The sequence below is a fragment of the Encephalitozoon hellem genome, chromosome IX (assembly GCF_000277815.2).
Source record: "Encephalitozoon hellem ATCC 50504 chromosome IX, complete sequence".
NCBI classification, from domain to species: Eukaryota; Fungi; Microsporidia; family Unikaryonidae; genus Encephalitozoon; species Encephalitozoon hellem.
In genome coordinates, this window is record NW_004057897.1 from 102,827 (window position 1) to 121,744 (window position 18,918).

Genomic DNA, 18,918 nt, shown 5'->3' on the forward strand with positions numbered 1-18,918 from the left:
AGATGTTAGAAAACATTTTTTGCAGCCCTATGACTAGACCTCAAAGCGTCAAAGACTTATGCAAAAAGATTAAAGACGATCTTTCATTTAATAAAGAAGTAAAGGGAATTAATTTTGAAAGGAGATGGAACTTTGCGAAGATTATAAAGTCATTTGAGACAACTGGATTCCAAGGATCGAACCTATACAGGGCCATAGAGGAGGTTGAGAGAATGAAAGGCTCGAAGATATTTTTTGGATGCACCAGTAATATCGTCAGCTCTGGGCTCCGAGACATAATAGCCACACTAGTGAAGAGGAAGCACGTTCATGTTCTTGTGATAACAGGAGGAGGAATAGAGGAGGACTTAATCAAGACATTTAAGCCAACGTTCTGTGGGGACTTTAAGCTCAGCGGAAAAGACCTCAGAGAAAACGGGTTAAATAGGATAGGGAATCTTGTCATTCCAAGTACAAACTATGAGTATTTTGAGGAGTGGCTAAATCGGATTATAAATGACATAACCGAGGGATATACAGAAGAACGGCCAAGAATATTGACGCCGTCTTCCTTTATAAAGATATTGGGAGAGAGGATAAACAACAAGTCTTCAATACTTTATTGGGCTGCAAGGAACGACATACCCGTGTACTCTCCAGCAATTATAGATGGGTCAATAGGTGACATACTGTCGTTCCATCCGAGAAGGAAGATACTGAAGCTAGACATCGTTGAGGATGTATACAATATAAACTGTGAAACCATCTTCTGTGGGAACACTGGTGCGATTATACTGGGGTGTGGGGTTGTGAAGCATCACATCCTCAATGCCAATCTGTTCAAGAATGGACTTGAACATTGTGTCTTGATCAACAACGCTCAGGAATTTGATGGAAGCGATGCAGGCGCCAGCCTGGATGAAGCAGTCAGTTGGGGAAAGGTCAAGCCTGGCACAAGCGGTGTCAAGGTGTTTGGAGATGCAACAATACTGTTTCCGCTGATTGTTGGGGCCACGTTTATGAAGAAAAGCAAGAAACATCATTCTGAGAAGAAATAAATCTAAGCTTTGCTATCTTGTCTCACAGTGTATTCAAGCCCCACTTCTTTACCATATCCGCAGAGCAGTACGGGCACATCACACCTGGTGGCCATGTCGACCTCATAAGGGTCAATGTCTATAGCCTTCATTCCCTTGCAGTATATAAAACACTCCATGGACTCTATTCTGCTTGCCCTTGGCTTCAGTAGAACAGCATTGTCATAAAACTTTCTGAAGTGGCTGACTACACATGAGATGTGCTCTCCTTGGAGGCATTTACCCACGAACGAAGAGCCCTCCTTCGAAATCCTCAGCGTGGCAGCAAGTGCAGATGCCAACAGCTCCATCTGCAAGTACTCGTCTATCTCATGGATCCCCGTTATATCAGGCGCACCATCGCACATCACAAGATCTGCCTTGGATCCACCAAGCACATCCAGTATACTTTCCAGACACGAGGAAGAGGTTATATCACCTTTGATGTATGTCACACCTTCCATGGGTATGATGTCTTGCACATCCACAGACACTATCTTTGGGTTTCTGTCTTTCTCTAACTTCTCACATGCATACTGGGACCAGCTTCCTGGTGCTGCACATAAATCGACAACATTCTCAATGTTCTGAAACAGATTGTACTCTTCGTCTATGTTTGCAAGCTTGTACACGCTTCTGGCCCTGTAGTTGTTTTTCTTTGCAAGCCTGTAATACACATCTCTTTTTTCCTCTCGATCCATTTTCTAGGGAGTAAAAATTAGTGTCCATTCGGGCTCATACTCCCTCCAAGAAAGCCCCTCTAAATGTTTGGGCTGATGTCTGTCATGTACGGAATCCTGTTTCTCTTGAACTCCGTTGTCATACTCGATGAAAAGAGGTTTCTGTCAAAGGTGGGCCTTCCCTTATCCCCAGAGGCCAGAGGCGCCCTTGGGCCGAGCCGCCGGAAGATAGTCGACTTGATCAGAGCAATCAAGACTGTAATGAAAATCCCCCTAATGGCGCTAAACATAATGTGTATAGTATATGAGACATTCCTTGGATAGAAAGCAGCAGTAGCCTTTTATTTCACAGAGTGTCACTCAGGTCATGGTAGTCTATGTCAAAGGAGCCATCGCCCTCTTTGTCGGACTCCTCAGACGTTCCGCCATTATTTCTAAATAAATCGTTGGAGTCTAGAGCCTTTTCGTTAATCTTATGGATCCTCTGTACTTCTCTGATGTAGTTCTTGTCGTAGCAGCAATTTCCTAGCGAATTTCCAAACTGCCTCAGGGCCCTCTTGAGAGCATCAGTTGCTGCCTCTTTCTTTGCTTTTTCATATGCAGCTGCCTTGCTCCTCTGATTCTCTGCACTTCCAAATCCAATGTCCTCTCTGTATGTCCCGTCCTTCAGCATAACCCTGACAAGGCAGGACACACCTAGACTTATCTTCTTGTCTTCAGCCTCCTCGTAGTCCGTGGAGATGCTTCGTATCTCTGACGACCATCCGTTGAATCCAAAGATCCTATTGGCTAGGCTTATCACCTTCCACCCCTCGACATACGCTATCTTGGACATGTTGAACCCGGGCCTGTAGCTGATGAACTCGGGCCCAAGCTTCTGGCTGAGAAGCTTCGATATCTTCCTTACTCTCTTCCTACCAAATGCACTAGACTTCCAGCCTCTTGGTTCTTCTTCTCTCATAATACCCCTTAAAGGACATGCATTTCCGAAACAAGAACAAATAAATATTTCTCTTGCAAGGGGCAACAAAAATGGATCCTCTCGTAAGTGCATTGAAGGCAAGAGAAAGCAAGACATTTTGCAGCCCGATTCCACATAGATACGAGCAGATGTTCAAGTCAAAGAAGTACGATCTCGAGCACTTTGGGATGACGTTCTTCCAGCGTGCGGTGTGCTTTTCGGCATGCCTGGGCTTGGGAATCCTCTCGTTCCTCTACAGCATGTTCAAAATAGTTCGGCTCTCGCCGTCCGGATTTATACTTCCTTACACCATCTCGAACTTCTTGTTCTTCATCATGTTTGGATTTCTTCTCGGATTCAGATCGTATCTCGAAGGGCTTTTCTCAAAGAAGAAACGCTTCCACAGCTCGTGGTTCGTCGGGTGCACGTTCCTAACCCTATATGTTGTTCTGAAGTATGACAGATACTTGCTCAATCTGGCGTTCTGCTTTGTCCAGGTGACGTCATTCATTATGTTTTCACTGACGTTTGTTCCTGGAGGAACCTCAGGCATGTCCAGCATGGTCAATATGTTCTTCAAAAAATAAATGCTTTCCAGCCTCTTTTGGTCTTGTCGGCCTTGAGCTCTGATACTTAAAAAACAGGCTTTTACAAAGGATTCAATCATTTACTAGATAGAAAGGAGAATGCGATGGATAGCAGGACAACCATCAGGGCTATTGCGGCCTGGGGCAGTGACGAGCCAGGCACAAGCTTTGCAAGTATATGCAGAAGAAATACATTTGCAATGAAGATAAGAGATATCACAAGGACTTGCATCGGAGAAATCAGAAGCCTTGACGGCTGGTTATACAGTAGCTTATTAAGGTTGTTCTGTCTCTTCTTATACTGCTGAATCTGGTTCTTATTGCTTACTTGCTTCACCATTTTGAGGGTTAAACATTCTTGATTTTAAGCCTTCGAAATGACCTGCGTGCCTTTGCTCAGTCCTGGCCCTAGAAATCCATGTCAAATCCAAACTGCAGCCTTTGAACTTGTCTATTGTTGGTCAAGGGAATCGCAAAGCTCACAGTCACCACAGGGCCATCTTTCGATCTCATAACAGGGACACTTGCCCCCAACCCGACAGAGGCTCCAAGGCATTCATCGTCTTTGTATGAGCGTGACTTCGTGATCGATCTGAGGCCATTCACTATGCTCCTCTTTTCAGATACATACCCTAACGACCAAAACACAAACCCTTTTGCTTCCCACCTACACACGCCCATTCTATGCGATGCCTCGAGGAAGGAGTTTCCTCCGATCTTCAAGCCGCAATTGCTTGGAGATATGCTCATTCCTTTGTATCCTCTAATGTTTTCCCCAAGGTAGTATCTCTCTGCAATATGCGGCTCTCCAAGTATCAGCCCTGTGGAAAGGTGCATGTCCGTAAATAGGCTCCTTGCAAAAGACTTGCCTAGAACTATCTCGGCCTGTGTTTTCAAAAATAGCCTTGAGGACCGTGAATCGAAGATGCCGATCTTACTCCTGACGTCAATAGCCCCAAGTTTCTTCTTAATCTCCAGAAATGCCTGGTCTAGATATCCAATCCTCTCTTTTCCTGCACATATCTTCTGCTTTTCCATTTCAACCTCTAGACTTACACGGGTATGCGGGTATTCTTCGTGCGGAGACTTCATCACATCTCTGGCCCCAAATATGCTGAGGAAGCTTAGAGACTTTCGAAGGATAGGCTTTGTAAATCTAAGACTCATGTCTCTCGAGGTGGACACAGAAACCTCGAGGTTCTCTGCTCTTCTAAAGAGATTCGGAAGCTTTATCTTGAGGTATCCCTTCGGGACCCTCCCAGTTGTGTCTCCAGTAAACCTAATGCTCCTCTTCTCTTCAGTAACAGACAGTCCATCATCAGTCTCGGCTATTGCAGAAAAGATCCTGAGTCTCCTGAGCCTGCCCACAACCTCATCTATGCTGCTGTTCCTAGAAATCCCCTGGATCTTGTCTAAAAAGCCTTTGTCCGTTCTTTTTGCTCCTGTTATCTTGAACATAGGATATCCTTTGGGGATTCCAATGTATTAAATATCGCCGGAATAACTCCAGAACTATCTAATTCATAAAACAGTCCACTCGAAATCTTTTAATACTTAGATCCTGACATCTGTCTTGCAGAAGAGAACGTCTCTAATCCAGCCGACACGTGGGAAATAGCATCCGCGGAGCTCAAAGCAGGGGCTGTCAGAGAGGTCCCCCACAATGTCATACGTGCTCCTGAACACACCCACAAGCTTCTTGGGGTCGTCACATCCAATAATTCTGCTCCAAATGATCTCCGACTTGTCTGCCTTCCCGCCATAAACAGCCCTTACATACACAAATATCTGCTTCAGGTTAAAATGGAATTGGTTCGAAAGATCGATGCTTGGCTCAAATAATACAACCTGCGTTCTTCCATATGCCTTGTACTCCCTTATTCTCAGATCAGACGCAGGTGGCGCTTTTGTCACAAAGAACGAAAACAGAAACACAGACAGAAGAAGGATGACTGTGGGGCTGAATGTAAACGACACCAATGCGTTGAGTCTTCTACCAGATGTCTTCATCGGGGCACAACAAAATAATTCGAAAAAAAACAAGCACTCCTGTCCTACCATACAAGGCCTTATTAGAAACCATGCGACGCGCCTGTGGGTATTAATCAATACATTTATTGGACCTGGGATAATTTATCCGAGTATTGCAATGCCGTAATTAATTTCCCATCTGGGAATGTGGTGAGCTGCTCAAGATCAACCACACAATATACTTCACAGGAATCGACAGATTGGTCACCATTTTGATCTTTGTTCTTCCCTCAATGTCTTGGCCCGCCTGAGATTCCTTCTTTTTGGCTCCCTTTGATACAAACCGGGTGTTCTGGAACCATATCTGCACTGTTCTTGGTGAAATGTTCAGCAGAATCGCCAGATTTAACCTTGTATCATGCGAAGGATAGTGAGTAATCTCAAAGACTTTCTTCAGGACATCAACCTGCGTACGCGTCTTGTACTTGTATCCTATAAGCCCAAGATAGCTCTTCTCAGACAGCCTCCTGAGCTTTATAAGCCCGGCAATCGCTTCGCCTTCCATCACCCATCTTGTATCCTTCATATGCACAAATCCCTGCCTTCCATTTTTTTATCTGATGAATTGAGCAGATAAATTAAATCGTGAAGATTTCAACCGTATTAATTGTCCTCCGTGCTTGAAATACAGTCTCTCATCCACATCCGTCTATCCCCTCAGAGCCCTGTTCTTTATCTCTCCCCGCACAAAAGACCCACCTGTGCAGAAGTGCTCCCATCAAAGATGCATCCAGGCTATTTCCAGAAATATCCTATGCCCTCTTCAGTCCAGATTATGGATGCAAAAGCTCCCGTGTCCATAGATGTATTTGATTTTTAGGCAATCCCTAATGAAGAAGTTTGCGTCCCGGCTTCTAAATCTCGAGTTGCTTTCTGAGGCAGAGGTCCAGAGCATTTGCAACAAGGTGTCGGAGATCCTCATATGCGAGCCAAACATCCCAAACAAAAGGGCACCTGTCATTGTTTGTGGAGACATCCATGGACAGTTCTTCGACCTGGTAAGCCTATTCAGGATTGATGGCATTCCTTCGAAAAAGAGATATGTCTTCCTTGGAGACTACGTGGACAGAGGAAAAAACTCCCTTGAATGCATACTGTTTCTTTTTCTCTTAAAAATTCTGTATCCAGAGAACGTCACGCTTATAAGAGGAAACCATGAGCAGTCCACCATCAACAAGGTGTATGGATTCTACGAGGAGATCGCCGAGAAGTATGGCAGTCCAAAAATATGGAGGATGATCAACGAGGTATTTAACCTGCTTTGTGTTGGATGTTTGATTGATGGAAGAATACTATGTGTACATGGAGGGATATCTCCCAAGATCATGTCCCTGAACCAAATAAGAAGGCTGGACAGGCTGCTTCCCATCGGAGAAGGAAGCGAGTTTGCAGACATTCTCTGGGGAGATCCATACGACGGGAAGGGCTTCCAGCCTAGTCCCCGGGGGAGTGGATACCTTTACGGAGAGGATGTCGTGATGAGGTTTCTCGAGCTCAATGGACTTGCAAGCATTGTGAGATCGCATCAGCTTGTGATAGAGGGATACAAATTCCATTTCCCAGAGAGAAATGTGATTACTGTATGGAGTGCTCCAAACTATATGGGGAAGTGCGGAAATCCAGCAAGCATTCTGAGAATCAATGAGACATTGGATATTTCTGACAAGGACTTCTGCATATTCAAGTCCACACCACAGAAAAAGGAGTTTCTTGAAAAGCTTGAGGGATTTGATCTGTAAACGATATTCGAGTGATTTCTTTATTTGCACTATCCCATAGATGTTTACCAGGCTTGGGACACCAGAGGAGGAACGAGAGGTCTGCATTCTCAAGGGGTATGCGATAAGGACTTCCAGAGGTGACATCAAACGGTTTCTGCGCCTTATGGAATACAGGATGCTTCCAAAGCATATAAAAAGAATCAAGCAGCGCCATGGGGACCTGCTTGTACTTGTTGACGTTGTGGAGGATGAAGATCCTATAGGCGATGTCATGAGTCTTGTAATGAAGATGACTAAAGAGGGATTTGGATCAGAACTTTCTTCTGGAGACCCAACCTCTCTTATTGAAACAGTGAGTATTCCTAAATATCAGCCATTAACAGATGTCCAGTACATAGAAAGCACAGCTCTCTGGCCATGCATCAGGTCGTCCAAGCCTACAGAAGAGCTAGATGCTGAGTACACTAAGAATATGGTGAGAGAGATAATATCAAGAAGGAGTACTCCAATATGCTGCGGGCCCTGCATCATAGCAGATGGAGAGAAAATATTGTCTGCACATGAGGACACCGACAATGTTTTGGGCCATTCAATACTGAAGTGTGTCGAAGAAGTTAGCAAGGCCCAGATATCTTACCTGTGCACGGGCCTTGATGCATTTATATTCAGAGAACCCTGCTTGTCATGCTCGATGGCGTTTGTTCATGGGAGGATAAAAAGGGTTTTCTGCATCAATAAGGTTTCTGAAGGACCTTTTTCGAGCCTTAAAATCAATTATAACAGAAGCCTGAACCACAGGTATCCTGTTTATTTCATGAATGAAGACTGCAAAGACATTCAGCATATAAAAGACTGTGGAAAGGGCTCCTCCAATAAATAATAAAGCTTAAAAACCACCTATAATTGAAGGTTTAATGGATTTCTGGGGCAACCTCGGCCTTCTTGGCTCCATAGAATGCCCTCTTCTCTTCGCTTGTCTGGAATCGCCCATGCCCTATCTTCGACGATGTGTCAACAAACTTGATCACAAGCTCCTCGCTGGGCTTCTGCATGCTAAGGCTCTTTCGTAGCGTCACAACCCTCTTCCGGGGCCCGACAACAGCCCCTTTCACCATGATAAAGTCGTTCTTCACCTCTCCATAGTGAGGGAACCCTCCCATGGGAGAAATAAACTTCTCGGTCAGGTCAAACTCAGTCCTGATGCTGCTGCTTCCATTCCCAACCATGTACACCCTCTTGTTCTTCTCCGTCCTTCTATGGAATCCCATCTGCCCCGCCCGTGCAACAGAGTACATCACACGGCTTGGATGCCATGCACCAATACATGCAACCTTTCGGATCCCCTTTCGCGACTTCCGGGGCTGCTTTCGCACTCCAAACCTCTTCACAGTCCCTTGGAACCCCTTTCCCTTCGTCACTCCAATAACGTCAATATTCTCGTTCTCTCCAAACACATCTCCAACATGGACCTCCTTCTCAAGCATATTCAGAGCCCAGTCCACCTTCTCAGAGATGCTTCCTCCGTTCACCTGGATCTCGGCAATGTGTGCCTTCTTCAGCCCAAGCTTCTTGATCAGCCCAGGCTGCGTCTGCACAAGAACCCTTACACACTCGGCCCTCTTCTTGATCTCAGAAATCCTAGACTCAGAATCCTCACTGGCACAGAACCCCTTGCTGTTCCCCTTCTCCACATAGTTGTTCCCAAACATCCTGCGGAGAACCCCGTCGCTCACATAGGATGCAAGAACAATCGGCAGCCTGCGTAGCCCGGTAACCGTCCTCTCATACCCAACTATCCCATACACAACCATCGGCGGCGCCTCAAGTATGGTCACTGCATCCATCACCTCACGCGAAAGCTGCTTGTTCTTTGCAACCTGTGTCTTTGTCCTGATCACATGTGTCATCCCAGCCTTGTACCCCATGAACCCAGTGAGGTGCACAGGCTGCGAGCTGTCGTCGGCGGGAAATGCCCCTGCAGACGGCCTGATTGTCTTCGACCTCTTTCTCGGGCAGAACTGTAAAGATCCATGTCTCGGTGCATTGAACTTCCTACAGCTCATTTAGTAAGGGCGCAAATTTTTCGCATTAAGCAATGCTCTCCGGGAAACATTCAATTGTTGTTGAGGCATCGCATGTCCCATTGATCTCCCCGAAATGTACCATCATCCACTTGATGCAGGGAATTTTCTACCCTACAGATGAACTTCCGCCCAGAATACAAGGAATACTTCAAGCAGGGATCAACAGCAAAAATATATGACGGAGTATTTGAGGACATGGGATTCTACGACGAGGTGGATATAAAGGAATTCAAGTACAATAAGGAGGACGAGACATTTTACTATCCATGTCCTTGTGGGGACAACTTCGAGATATCTCTGGAAGATCTGAGGAATGGAGAGGTTGTTGCAAGATGCCCGTCGTGTTCGTTGATAATCTGTACAGTGTATGAGGCCGAGGACCTTGAGGCATATTTCTGATGCCTAATGAGGCTGGTGACATGGATTCCTTCTTACTGCCTTTGTGTAATCTTCTAAACTTAAACCCATAGTTGCGTGGACCCAAATGGTAAAAAAGCAGCAGGAAGCCAAGCAGAAATCCACTAGAGATTTGAGGAAGGAGTTGGAAGAAAAGGCATTTGGACTGAAGAACAAGAAGCAGAAGGCGGCCATTCTGAAGCAGATTGAGAGCCTTAATCTTAAGGAGCAGCTGGAAAAGAAAGAGAAGATGAAAAGGGAGGAGAAGAAGAATATTCCTGTGAAGCAGGTGATTCCTGTGGGCGTTGATCCAAAGACAATCCAGTGTGTCAACTTCCTGAACAAAGTGTGCACAGAGGGAGATGCATGTAAGTTTGCACACGGAGAAGTCAAGAAGGTTGAGAAACCAAAGGAAGAGAGTGTACCTTCAGGGCCAAAACGCATATGCCAGTTTCTTATTGATGCTCTGAATTCTGGCGAGTATAACGGCAGTTGGAAGTGTCCGTTCCCAAAGTGTAATGACATCCACAGGCTGGTGGATATCAAAGAAAACGCGCAGGTTGAGCTGAGCCTTGAGGAGTACATTGAACTGTCTAGGCAGTCCTTACCAGAGAAGCTGACGCCTCTAACTGAAGAGACATTCAAGCAATGGAAGATTAGAAAGCAAAGAGAGGAGAAGGAACATGCTAGAAAGGTTAAGGCTCTTGCAACAGGCACGAAGGGAATAGAATTGTTTGAGACAAGGAGAGATTTGTTCAAGGATGACGAGGAGGCAGGAGAACTAGACTATACAGAGAGATGCTATTCTGAGTCAGAGAGTGAAGAGGGCCCCAAATAAATACTTTATTCCCATCAGTCTTTGCTGTGAGGTAAGAAATCTTCCTCGCAGCCTCCATAGTCTTCTATATCGAAGCCCCACTTCTTAAGGGGAAAGGCCTTGAATATCTCAAGCGGAGGTATACTATATTGATTGCACAGTATTGATATGCATTCGGAAATACATTCTTTCCACCTTTCTATTACGCTTTCTAAGTCACCATGTGTTTCTCTAAATTGTCTCATCATCCTTAACTTCCTATTGATATCTTTCTGAATGAACAGTGGGTCTTTGAACTGATCCGAATATCTTCTTCTTCTTGTTACCTTCTGGACATCTCCCTTGAGCTTATAGAACGTCTTTCCATCGATCTGTAGCTCACGATAATCCTCTGGATTTTCTGGCTTGCTAGCAGTGTACATTGAGGGAGCGTGGATACAGGAATATTTTACCGCTGACAGGACATTACTCCAAGCCACCCAAGTCGCTGCACCTGTGTTTTCTAGACAAGAATATTGATTAAGTTCTCCCGCCAATATAAGAAATGTTTTTATAGGCAAAAGGGAGCCTGAAGAGATGATGAAAAGGGTGTTCCAAGATATAACGAATGTCAGCAGAAAGAACATCAAGCTGACAATCCACAAATCATCCCACAGAAGAAAACTGGTGAAGTGGCTGTACGAAGTCATGGATGACTTTGGGTACTCTCAGGTCACGTTTTCAACAGCTATCTTTATTCTGGACAAATACATAGAAACTCGAGGTCTCGATCTAGAGAAATACCAGCTCGTAGGAATCTCTGCTCTTTTTCTTAGTGCAAAGATAGAAGAAAAGCAATGCAAGGGAATAGAAGACTACGTGCATGTTACAGACAGCACATGCTCCAAGGAGGAGATTCTGGAGAAGGAGGTCGATATGCTAGAGGTGTTTGGCTTCAACCTGATGTTCAAGCTCCCGCACTCCTTCCTCAAGGAAAAATACCTTGAAAAGGTGTCTGACAAGTATACTGTGAAGCAGAGCCAGGAGATATTCTTCTGTGCGTTTTCATATGTAATAGAGAAAAATATCTGTGGAAGTAGTATGTACTGGATATACTTGGAGGGAGTCAAGGAGGCCGAGAAGATGCTCTCTGGAGGTGAGGTGGACGCTGGACTCAGGTTCTACCTAGAGAACAACAAGAGGATTAAAGATATATTTGTGTAAACCCGTAGGATTGCCTTTACAAAAGAATGTCTTTGAACAACTCATTTTTCTCAGTAGGCTTGCTCCTCTTTGCAGCATCTACATCTCTCTCAACCTCTTCAAGGGTTCTACTTTTCATGGTGTCAATCTCTTCCTCAGTGTAAAATGTAAGAAGACGTCTTCTTACGTCTTCCATGCAGTCATTTTTCCTTTCACTATCCATTTCTCCCTCGGCCCTGTAGGCCTCCCTTGAATCCGCAGTCGAGTGCGTGCAAAACCTATATGTATCGACTTGTATAATGATTGGGCCTTTCTTGGACGAGTACTTTTTGGCATATTTCAAAACAGATATCAGCCCGAATATGTTGTTATGTGGAACTCGGACTCCAGGGATAGTCCCTCCTCTGAGATAAAAGTTTGTATCTGCACTGACACTTTCTGCAGAAGTCCACATTCCATACCTGTTGTTTTCACACACAAAAACTATAGGAAGCTTCCAGACCATTGCCATGTTAAAGCTCTCCCACACCTGTCCCTGGTTTGCAGCTCCATCTCCATAGAACGCATAGCAGACCTTGCTTCCTTGGGATTCATCTTTGAGCAGCCTCCTTCTGTATTCCAGTGCATACGAAATTCCTAGTCCAAGAGGAACCTGTGCACCAACAATCCCATGCCCCCCAAAGAAGTTCTTGTTGTACAGGTGCATGGACCCGCCTTTGCCCTTACACACACCGATTTGCCTTCCAAAGACCTCTCCCATAATCTCCAAAGTCTTGCATCCAGTGACATATGCAAGCCCATGGCACCTGTATGAGGCAACAACAATGTCATCATCCATTGCGTATTCAAGAGCTGCATATATTCCTTCCTGCCCAACTGAGAGATGGCAAAATCCCCTGATGTTCTTCTTCCTATACTCTCTGTCCATTATCTGGTCTATAAACCTAATTCTCAGCATCTGCTTGTAGATGTAGGCCATATCGTGCACCTCAAGCTTTTGCATCACGCAAATCTCCTCTTTCGGAATTCTGTGGACCTGAACTGAGTTCAATATCGCTTGAGGATCACAGAATACATATCTCTTCTCTTGCATGGCTTCAGCAGCATGGCTGTATTCAAGCCATTCTTTGTAACAGCGTTTTATTTGATGTGATTGAGAGACATGAATGAGGTTGCACACCCCTATCAAATGGCTACCAAGAGAATTCTGGATGCAGTTGATTTGATCAATAATCTTCTGAAGACATTGCCGATGTGTCCTGCAACTGCAAAGTGCCACGAAACCTTTGTTCCTAGAGAGATGGTCGGGAATCTAAGAAGAAAGGCATTAGAGAACACACTTCCCATCTTAGGAGAAATTGTAGGTGGCATCAGATCTGCACAGGAAAGACACAGGGAGGCGGGCCCAAATAGTGTATGCGGCAGAAGAGAGTTTGCAACGAATCAACTCCGCAGCTTGAGGCTCTCGATGGAGAATGAATTTGAAGAAAATAGGATCAATGAGATCAAGAGCTTACTGGGAGAAATTGAGTATTACGAGAAGATTGGTGTGAGGCACACAGACAAGATGAATGTCGGAAAAGAGGCAACACTCAACATATTCAGAATGCTGTCCTGTATTGGAGAGGGGCCTGCAGACCCTTATATAGGGGAGTATCTCAAGAGAAGAGTTTGTTTTTCTTACGAAGCCCCATCGGATATCGAAGTCTCGTCTTTAAAATCGATGCTAAGGTTTCTGCAAGAAGACACAGGCACCAAATGACCTGTGAATTCGGTTTGTAATGGACAAGAATAAAGTTTAATATGATCTTCTTCCTCCCAGGTATCTTAAGGTACAGTTCCTCGGCTTTCCTGCCCAGGGCCATTCACTATCACACGCTTGTTTCTTAAGGACGATGTGTTCATCCCCACTCTTGTCTTTTCAACAAAGTTGGGGAGCTTCTGTGGCGGTGCTTCGATGTTGATTGAAATAGCGATTCTGATAAGTATAAGGTTGAGAAGGTTCAAGCACAGAGATGGAATGGCTATGGTTACGTAGTAGTACTTTATCATCGAGATGTTCTTCATAATTATTCTGGTGCATGTCATCTGGTTGGTACACTCCATGAAATATAGAATTATGTTTCTAATAGATGCATTGTTGTAGAGTCTTCCAAGTTGTCTGGACACATCGGACTGGTAGCTTATCCTTATATAGAGGAGCATGGTTACCAGCATGAGAAGCAGAAGCATTCCGGTTATGAAGTACAGCCTCATGTATAGTCTGGTTTTGCTGTTGATCCCGCAGCTTGCAAATAACCCCAGGGTTATGTTTGTCATCGATGTAGTTCTGAATATTGTGGTTATACCTCTGATTCCCATCCTAAGGTGCTCAGCCTCCATCCGTACAAACATCAGATGTGGGATGAGGAAAAACGGCAAGGGAATGTTGATGACAATCAATAGGACGGAAACAAGCTGGCTCAGGGACCTTACGTTCTTGAATGCCGTGGTTGTCATTACACAGCCGGCCTGGCTGATTTTTAAGGCCAGGGTCCTCCAATAGAAGCTTTTTTGCTTTAAGGGGCAGCTCTTTCAATCCAACCTGGTAATAAAGGGGAGAATACCTGAGCTTCAATGCGTATTCAACCCGCGCCTCCATGCATCCCCTACCTATGATCCAAAGACTTTTTGCTCCATTAACGGGACAATATTACGCGGATGCAAAGTCTACCCATACACAGAAAATGTTTTTAATTCTTCTTTACACTTTAGGAGCACTGGCAAAGAACTATGCCATCTTACTGAACTCGTCCAGAGGATTCCATAACTACAGACATATGGCGAACGTGTACATTTTTTATAATGTTTTGAAAGAAAACGGGTTTGATGATGACCAGATCCTAATTATCTCCTACGAAAATCAAATCCAGGACGTGAGAAATGCCGACAAAAAAGGAGTGTATATAGACGAAGACCTGAGGATTCCTTATTCTGGATTCCGGCCGACAAAAAATGCTCTTGAAGATCTCCTCAATGCGATTTCAGGCAACTGTGACAAGCTAAAGGATGCAGACGAATCCTCAAACGTCCTTGTGTATCTTAACGGGCATGGGAATGAGACATTCCTGAAGTTTGGGAGCATTCATTTCATGACCAAAGACGATATCATGGCAAGAATACCAAAGCTGGCCAGAAGGGTCGGTAAGGTTCTACTTGTGGTTGATACATGCCAGGCAGATGCTCTGGTTGATAGGGATGCCTTGCCAGACAATGTGTTTGTAGTTGCGACAAGCAAAATGGGCCAGCCGGCCATTTCTTCATTCAGTTCATCATTGATATGCGCAAACGTTGCCGACAATTTCCCGTATTTCTTCTTCAAAAGGTTTGGGGAGGGGATTGATGCAGAGGCCAAGCTTGCAGACTTATTTGCTGAGCTCAACAAGGAACCTCTTGGGTCTGAGCTTGTATTTGATGAGGAAAAAGACTTCAGGTTTGGGGACTTCTTTGTACAGAACAACCGCTACGAGCTTCTTCCCTTCAGAGAAAGCTGAAGCTCTCCATTAAAGAACATGACTTTGTAGCTTTTTGTGTTAACAACAAGGTCCCCCGATGGAAGGAGAGAAAAAGATCTCTATTTCTGAAAGAGGGGCAGATAAGAACGTATGGGACGAGTATAGTATTCTTAATGACAGCGACTGTGAGAAAGGAAGTGTGGACAAAGAAAACTCTCTGGAATGGAAGTCGTTTGAAAACGGTGAAGGAAGCTTTTCTAGAAAATTGCCAGAGAGTACAAAGCATGACCTGAATGGGAATGTGTCTCCTGTAAAAAGGCACAAGCATGGTGGAGGGATTGAAGGGAGAGACAGCAGTGTGGAGACGTTGGAAGTGGTGGAGGATAGAGCGAAGAACACTAAGCTTAGTGATGTAAGAGAAGAGCTCTCTGTGGTAGGAAGAGCTTCTGAGAAAGGCAGCCCTGAGGGCAAGGGAGATATCCTGAACATTTCAAAGCAGAGATACGAGGAGCATATGAGGAAAGCAAAGTGTATGAATGGAGAGCACGAGCCCGTGAAAGTATTAGGAGAGAATGACGAGAAAGGCCAAGAAATACAACTAAAAAAGGAGGAAAATATGAGAAGAGCCATCAAGATGCAGGAGGAGGAGATCCAGATGAAGAATCAGGAGATTCTCTTACTCAGAGAAAGGATATCAAGGCTTGAGGCAAGGATGAAGATAGATGGAAAGGAGTATGTTTCAGAATGTGTTCTTAGGGGAGAGGAGGCGATAAGGATACTGGAAGAGGAGATAAAGAAGGAAAGAAGTGGATTTCTGAAGAAGATTGGAGAGGAAATGGAAAGGTCGAAGATGCTAATGAAAAGGGTTGATGGACTTAAGAAAATCATAAACGAGCTAGTCCGGAAGATAAAGGGGATGAAGCAGAAAACAGAGGGGTCGAGGGCGGAAGGCAGACTTTGACATAGCGTACCAACGGTAACCCCAAATGTTTGATTCGGAATACTTCAAGAATCTCCTGAATGAGACAACAGCTCTGATAACCAACAAGGCAGAAGAAGGGAACGATGGAGAAGAGATGGAGGCCCGCATAGAGAGCAATGTCACCACACTAAAGTACCTTGCAAAGGAAATAACAGATGAAGAGCTGCGAAAGAAGACATTGAAAAGAATAGATATGCTGTGTTTTGAACCGGAGGAGTTTGAAATGAGTGAGGTAAGGAATAGAATGCCTGAGATTAGAAAGAGCAGCGAGTTTTCTGATAGGATAGAAAGGGACATTCTCAAGTATACCAAGAGACTACATGGGAAGGTTAAAGAGTTCATGGAGAGTGTCGATGTGGACAGCAAGGTACTGGGGGAGGTGACAGACAAGATGTCAAGAAACCTGATGGGGACATCCGAAACATTGAGGTCCTTGAAGTCAAAAGGTCAGAACATTCCCATTCTAGGGATTCTTACCTCTGTTATGGTTACTTTTGTTGCGATGTATTTTGTTATAAGATTTTTGTAGAATTAGCAAATTGACTTTAATCTGAGGCCTACTTTGTTAAACTTATTGTTTTATATGTCATCTTGTATCTCTTCTCTGTTTCTTTTTCTCTCTAGAAATATCTCCTTTCCGGTTTTTCCACTCCTTGTTCTTACTGCTATCTGGTTTTTCTTTCTCCAGTTCAAAAAGTCTTCTTCTGTGATTCTTTCTCTATCGTCCACAATATAGCAGGCCGATATTCTTTTTCCGATTCCTTCTATGTTACTTTCCTCCAGCTTTTTAAAAGTCAATCTGATCATGTCAAAGATCATAGGCGTCGAGACATAGCTTTTTGCTTTTTTGGCCACATCCTCCAGAACCTCATTCTCGACATTGGATATCACTCTAGGAATACTATATGGGTAATCTTCTCCACAAGAGAACTCAAAGTATTTGTCTCCAATTGATATCTTGTAGACTTGTCCTGTACTCTCCACGCAATGTCTCAAGTTGCTTCCAAAAATATACTCCAAAGCATCATGCTCATCCATGGGGTATGCTAACCCTTCTCTTCAAGCACTCGACAACAGGCATGCACGTTTTTGTGCCTTAGACCCTGATGCCATTACGCTTGTATAAAAGTGCTGTTATTAGCTACCTTCTCCTTTTTATCTACAACGATTTACCTCGTAACATCACCGTATATGGAAAATGAACCCTATATAGCAAATCTGTGCTACTGATCCCACAGATGGGATTTCTTGGCAAAGAAGCTATGGAGAGAATAGTAAAACTCCTCCACAACGTGTTTGGCTTCTACGAAGGAAATCTCTTGTGTGTTGCTGATTATCTACCATTCATAGACGCATGTAATGCCGAGGGAGGTTCTATGAATGCAGAGGACATCGAAAGTAGAGAGATCGATGCTATTGAAAAAGCCCTAGCCACCTTGAGAAGGCTGAAAGAAGCAACCAATCTTGATTTCTATGATGAAGCTGCCGATATTGAGAAGCTTCTTTCTGATTTCGATGCTTTTGAAAAGCATTTACAGGATTTGTTCCTGGAATTTAGGAATGCACTTAAGGATGTCAAATCCCTAGTTGAAGAGGCTATAGATAAGGAGAAGGATGACAGCTTGAAGGAAAGCCTTAGAGGATTTTTATATGTGGTTGAGGAGCTTACGTCTGAAGATCAGACCAGAGCGTTATGTGATCGCAACCTTGGAGCCATTAACTTTTATGAGAAAATACAGCAGATGAAAATTGAAGTCTTTGATAGTTGCTTTGATAGGGTTGCTAATCATAAGTTAGGTATAATGGATTCTGTTAGACAAAGTCTGAATGCCTTAGAGATTAAGATTTTCTTAGTTCCAGAAAATGAAAAAAAGACGAAATATCTTCACGATATCAGGCAATGTCATGAGGACATTGATAAGGCTCTAGGGATACTAGAGAGAACGCGTAGTGCGGGCATTAAAAGCATTTCAAATAATGAGGGGATCCTCACTACACTTGAACATGCAAAGGACGTTATTGGTAAGGTTTCTCTAGGTGACATAGAAAAAAGAATTGAATCTCTCAAGAAAGATGTTATTGAACTGGTGAAAGAATTGGGTGAGGTGGCATCGCTTCAACGTTTGAATAGCGGCAAAAATGCCTTGAATACCAAAATCGCTACTTTTCACATTCCATCGCATTTCTACAAGCACAATAAAAAAAAACCTGTGGGTACTGAAAAATCTATACATGCTGGAAAGCCTATTGAGGAATTATATATTCTGCTCATCATTGTTTTGTGCATACACATTCTTGTTTACTATGTCTTCAGTGATTGTTTTTATGCACAGAAGTTGTGGAGTACAGCGCTATATATGCTAGTTATGGGTGGGTGCACCCTGTGGCTTGCATGGATTATGAGAAAGATCTGGGGAGGTGCCATTACAGAGAAAGTATTGATAAAAGTGTTGGGTGGAGCAATATACATGATACCTGTAACAATTAATATTTTTTCAACCGCGATTGAAAGTGAGATCTGTTTGGAAATGATAGGGATTGGTGGGATGCTAATGTATGCACAAGACCTTATTCTGAATGGAATGACATGGAAACAAATGTGTGTAGTTGGAACAGGAAACATTATATTGGCTATAGGATGTGTCTGCAAGGCCCTAGGAATGCTTGAAAGAGGCAAGCACGGGCCAGCTTATTTAGAAGGAGGGATCATTATTATATTTGTTATACTAGTTGGTATTTTGTGTTACTGTCGAAGCATAAGGAAAGGAGAAAAGATAGGAGGGACTCTCGGAAATGTGATGTTTATTCTAGCCATGTCTATCCTGACTATGATTGCCGGAGTTGCTCTAGACTGGAAGTCTAATGAGTATTGCAAGCAGACAGTGCAGAGGGACGCATAAGTGGCCAAGGTGATTGGACAAGAACGCA

At 44.0% G+C, this 18,918-nt stretch overlaps 24 protein-coding genes across 24 annotated transcripts; 13 read left to right on the plus strand and 11 right to left on the minus strand.

Moving 5' to 3' along the window:
• Positions 1-29: 29 nt before the first annotated feature.
• On the plus strand, positions 30-1,037 carry EHEL_090880 (deoxyhypusine synthase; the record flags this gene model as incomplete). The annotated part of the gene is made up of 1 exon (XM_003887915.2): positions 30-1,037. The coding sequence occupies one exon, from the start codon at positions 30-32 to the stop codon at positions 1,035-1,037; it is 1,008 nt and encodes a 335-aa protein (XP_003887964.2).
• Positions 1,038-1,039: 2 nt separating this feature from the next.
• Positions 1,040-1,756, minus strand: EHEL_090890 (23S rRNA methylase; the record flags this gene model as incomplete). The annotated part of the gene is made up of 1 exon (XM_003887916.1): positions 1,040-1,756. One exon carries the CDS (start codon positions 1,754-1,756, stop codon positions 1,040-1,042), a length of 717 nt encoding a protein of 238 aa, XP_003887965.1.
• Positions 1,757-1,819: 63 nt separating this feature from the next.
• EHEL_090895 (Yos1-like protein) lies at positions 1,820-2,059 on the plus strand (the record flags this gene model as incomplete). Its single annotated transcript, XM_059743542.1, has 1 exon — positions 1,820-2,059. The coding sequence occupies one exon, from the start codon at positions 1,820-1,822 to the stop codon at positions 2,057-2,059; it is 240 nt and encodes a 79-aa protein (XP_059599525.1).
• Positions 2,060-2,081: 22 nt separating this feature from the next.
• On the minus strand, positions 2,082-2,696 carry EHEL_090900 (Rad52 recombination DNA repair protein; the record flags this gene model as incomplete). Its single annotated transcript, XM_003887917.1, has 1 exon — positions 2,082-2,696. One exon carries the CDS (start codon positions 2,694-2,696, stop codon positions 2,082-2,084), a length of 615 nt encoding a protein of 204 aa, XP_003887966.1.
• Positions 2,697-2,767: 71 nt separating this feature from the next.
• Positions 2,768-3,283, plus strand: EHEL_090910 (ER to Golgi transport membrane protein; the record flags this gene model as incomplete). Its single annotated transcript, XM_003887918.1, has 1 exon — positions 2,768-3,283. The coding sequence occupies one exon, from the start codon at positions 2,768-2,770 to the stop codon at positions 3,281-3,283; it is 516 nt and encodes a 171-aa protein (XP_003887967.1).
• Positions 3,284-3,359: 76 nt separating this feature from the next.
• On the minus strand, positions 3,360-3,623 carry EHEL_090920 (uncharacterized protein; the record flags this gene model as incomplete). The annotated part of the gene is made up of 1 exon (XM_003887919.1): positions 3,360-3,623. One exon carries the CDS (start codon positions 3,621-3,623, stop codon positions 3,360-3,362), a length of 264 nt encoding a protein of 87 aa, XP_003887968.1.
• Positions 3,624-3,691: 68 nt separating this feature from the next.
• EHEL_090930 (uncharacterized protein) lies at positions 3,692-4,741 on the minus strand (the record flags this gene model as incomplete). The annotated part of the gene is made up of 1 exon (XM_003887920.1): positions 3,692-4,741. The coding sequence occupies one exon, from the start codon at positions 4,739-4,741 to the stop codon at positions 3,692-3,694; it is 1,050 nt and encodes a 349-aa protein (XP_003887969.1).
• Positions 4,742-4,837: 96 nt separating this feature from the next.
• EHEL_090940 (uncharacterized protein) lies at positions 4,838-5,293 on the minus strand (the record flags this gene model as incomplete). Its single annotated transcript, XM_003887921.1, has 1 exon — positions 4,838-5,293. One exon carries the CDS (start codon positions 5,291-5,293, stop codon positions 4,838-4,840), a length of 456 nt encoding a protein of 151 aa, XP_003887970.1.
• A 148-nt stretch (positions 5,294-5,441) lies between these two features.
• Positions 5,442-5,840, minus strand: EHEL_090950 (homeodomain-containing transcription factor; the record flags this gene model as incomplete). Its single annotated transcript, XM_003887922.1, has 1 exon — positions 5,442-5,840. The coding sequence occupies one exon, from the start codon at positions 5,838-5,840 to the stop codon at positions 5,442-5,444; it is 399 nt and encodes a 132-aa protein (XP_003887971.1).
• Positions 5,841-6,144: 304 nt separating this feature from the next.
• On the plus strand, positions 6,145-7,053 carry EHEL_090960 (PP2A-like phosphoprotein phosphatase; the record flags this gene model as incomplete). Its single annotated transcript, XM_003887923.1, has 1 exon — positions 6,145-7,053. The coding sequence occupies one exon, from the start codon at positions 6,145-6,147 to the stop codon at positions 7,051-7,053; it is 909 nt and encodes a 302-aa protein (XP_003887972.1).
• A 40-nt stretch (positions 7,054-7,093) lies between these two features.
• Positions 7,094-7,915, plus strand: EHEL_090970 (uncharacterized protein; the record flags this gene model as incomplete). Its single annotated transcript, XM_003887924.1, has 1 exon — positions 7,094-7,915. One exon carries the CDS (start codon positions 7,094-7,096, stop codon positions 7,913-7,915), a length of 822 nt encoding a protein of 273 aa, XP_003887973.1.
• Positions 7,916-7,946: 31 nt separating this feature from the next.
• On the minus strand, positions 7,947-9,098 carry EHEL_090980 (60S ribosomal protein L3; the record flags this gene model as incomplete). Its single annotated transcript, XM_003887925.1, has 1 exon — positions 7,947-9,098. One exon carries the CDS (start codon positions 9,096-9,098, stop codon positions 7,947-7,949), a length of 1,152 nt encoding a protein of 383 aa, XP_003887974.1.
• A 138-nt stretch (positions 9,099-9,236) lies between these two features.
• Positions 9,237-9,518, plus strand: EHEL_090990 (uncharacterized protein; the record flags this gene model as incomplete). Its single annotated transcript, XM_003887926.1, has 1 exon — positions 9,237-9,518. The coding sequence occupies one exon, from the start codon at positions 9,237-9,239 to the stop codon at positions 9,516-9,518; it is 282 nt and encodes a 93-aa protein (XP_003887975.1).
• An 85-nt stretch (positions 9,519-9,603) lies between these two features.
• On the plus strand, positions 9,604-10,353 carry EHEL_091000 (uncharacterized protein; the record flags this gene model as incomplete). Its single annotated transcript, XM_003887927.1, has 1 exon — positions 9,604-10,353. One exon carries the CDS (start codon positions 9,604-9,606, stop codon positions 10,351-10,353), a length of 750 nt encoding a protein of 249 aa, XP_003887976.1.
• Positions 10,354-10,367: 14 nt separating this feature from the next.
• On the minus strand, positions 10,368-10,754 carry EHEL_091010 (uncharacterized protein; the record flags this gene model as incomplete). The annotated part of the gene is made up of 1 exon (XM_003887928.1): positions 10,368-10,754. The coding sequence occupies one exon, from the start codon at positions 10,752-10,754 to the stop codon at positions 10,368-10,370; it is 387 nt and encodes a 128-aa protein (XP_003887977.1).
• Positions 10,755-10,911: 157 nt separating this feature from the next.
• Positions 10,912-11,535, plus strand: EHEL_091020 (cyclin; the record flags this gene model as incomplete). Its single annotated transcript, XM_003887929.1, has 1 exon — positions 10,912-11,535. The coding sequence occupies one exon, from the start codon at positions 10,912-10,914 to the stop codon at positions 11,533-11,535; it is 624 nt and encodes a 207-aa protein (XP_003887978.1).
• Positions 11,536-11,551: 16 nt separating this feature from the next.
• On the minus strand, positions 11,552-12,607 carry EHEL_091030 (pyruvate dehydrogenase E1 component subunit alpha; the record flags this gene model as incomplete). The annotated part of the gene is made up of 1 exon (XM_003887930.1): positions 11,552-12,607. One exon carries the CDS (start codon positions 12,605-12,607, stop codon positions 11,552-11,554), a length of 1,056 nt encoding a protein of 351 aa, XP_003887979.1.
• A 96-nt stretch (positions 12,608-12,703) lies between these two features.
• EHEL_091040 (uncharacterized protein) lies at positions 12,704-13,276 on the plus strand (the record flags this gene model as incomplete). Its single annotated transcript, XM_003887931.1, has 1 exon — positions 12,704-13,276. One exon carries the CDS (start codon positions 12,704-12,706, stop codon positions 13,274-13,276), a length of 573 nt encoding a protein of 190 aa, XP_003887980.1.
• Positions 13,277-13,341: 65 nt separating this feature from the next.
• EHEL_091050 (uncharacterized protein) lies at positions 13,342-14,013 on the minus strand (the record flags this gene model as incomplete). Its single annotated transcript, XM_003887932.1, has 1 exon — positions 13,342-14,013. One exon carries the CDS (start codon positions 14,011-14,013, stop codon positions 13,342-13,344), a length of 672 nt encoding a protein of 223 aa, XP_003887981.1.
• A 227-nt stretch (positions 14,014-14,240) lies between these two features.
• Positions 14,241-15,047, plus strand: EHEL_091060 (glycosylphosphatidylinositol transamidase subunit GPI8; the record flags this gene model as incomplete). The annotated part of the gene is made up of 1 exon (XM_003887933.1): positions 14,241-15,047. One exon carries the CDS (start codon positions 14,241-14,243, stop codon positions 15,045-15,047), a length of 807 nt encoding a protein of 268 aa, XP_003887982.1.
• A 58-nt stretch (positions 15,048-15,105) lies between these two features.
• On the plus strand, positions 15,106-15,969 carry EHEL_091070 (uncharacterized protein; the record flags this gene model as incomplete). The annotated part of the gene is made up of 1 exon (XM_003887934.1): positions 15,106-15,969. One exon carries the CDS (start codon positions 15,106-15,108, stop codon positions 15,967-15,969), a length of 864 nt encoding a protein of 287 aa, XP_003887983.1.
• Positions 15,970-15,994: 25 nt separating this feature from the next.
• EHEL_091080 (uncharacterized protein) lies at positions 15,995-16,519 on the plus strand (the record flags this gene model as incomplete). Its single annotated transcript, XM_003887935.1, has 1 exon — positions 15,995-16,519. The coding sequence occupies one exon, from the start codon at positions 15,995-15,997 to the stop codon at positions 16,517-16,519; it is 525 nt and encodes a 174-aa protein (XP_003887984.1).
• A 50-nt stretch (positions 16,520-16,569) lies between these two features.
• EHEL_091090 (uncharacterized protein) lies at positions 16,570-17,028 on the minus strand (the record flags this gene model as incomplete). Its single annotated transcript, XM_003887936.1, has 1 exon — positions 16,570-17,028. One exon carries the CDS (start codon positions 17,026-17,028, stop codon positions 16,570-16,572), a length of 459 nt encoding a protein of 152 aa, XP_003887985.1.
• A 200-nt stretch (positions 17,029-17,228) lies between these two features.
• On the plus strand, positions 17,229-18,890 carry EHEL_091100 (uncharacterized protein; the record flags this gene model as incomplete). Its single annotated transcript, XM_003887937.1, has 1 exon — positions 17,229-18,890. One exon carries the CDS (start codon positions 17,229-17,231, stop codon positions 18,888-18,890), a length of 1,662 nt encoding a protein of 553 aa, XP_003887986.1.
• Between the last annotated feature and the right edge of the window lie 28 nt (positions 18,891-18,918).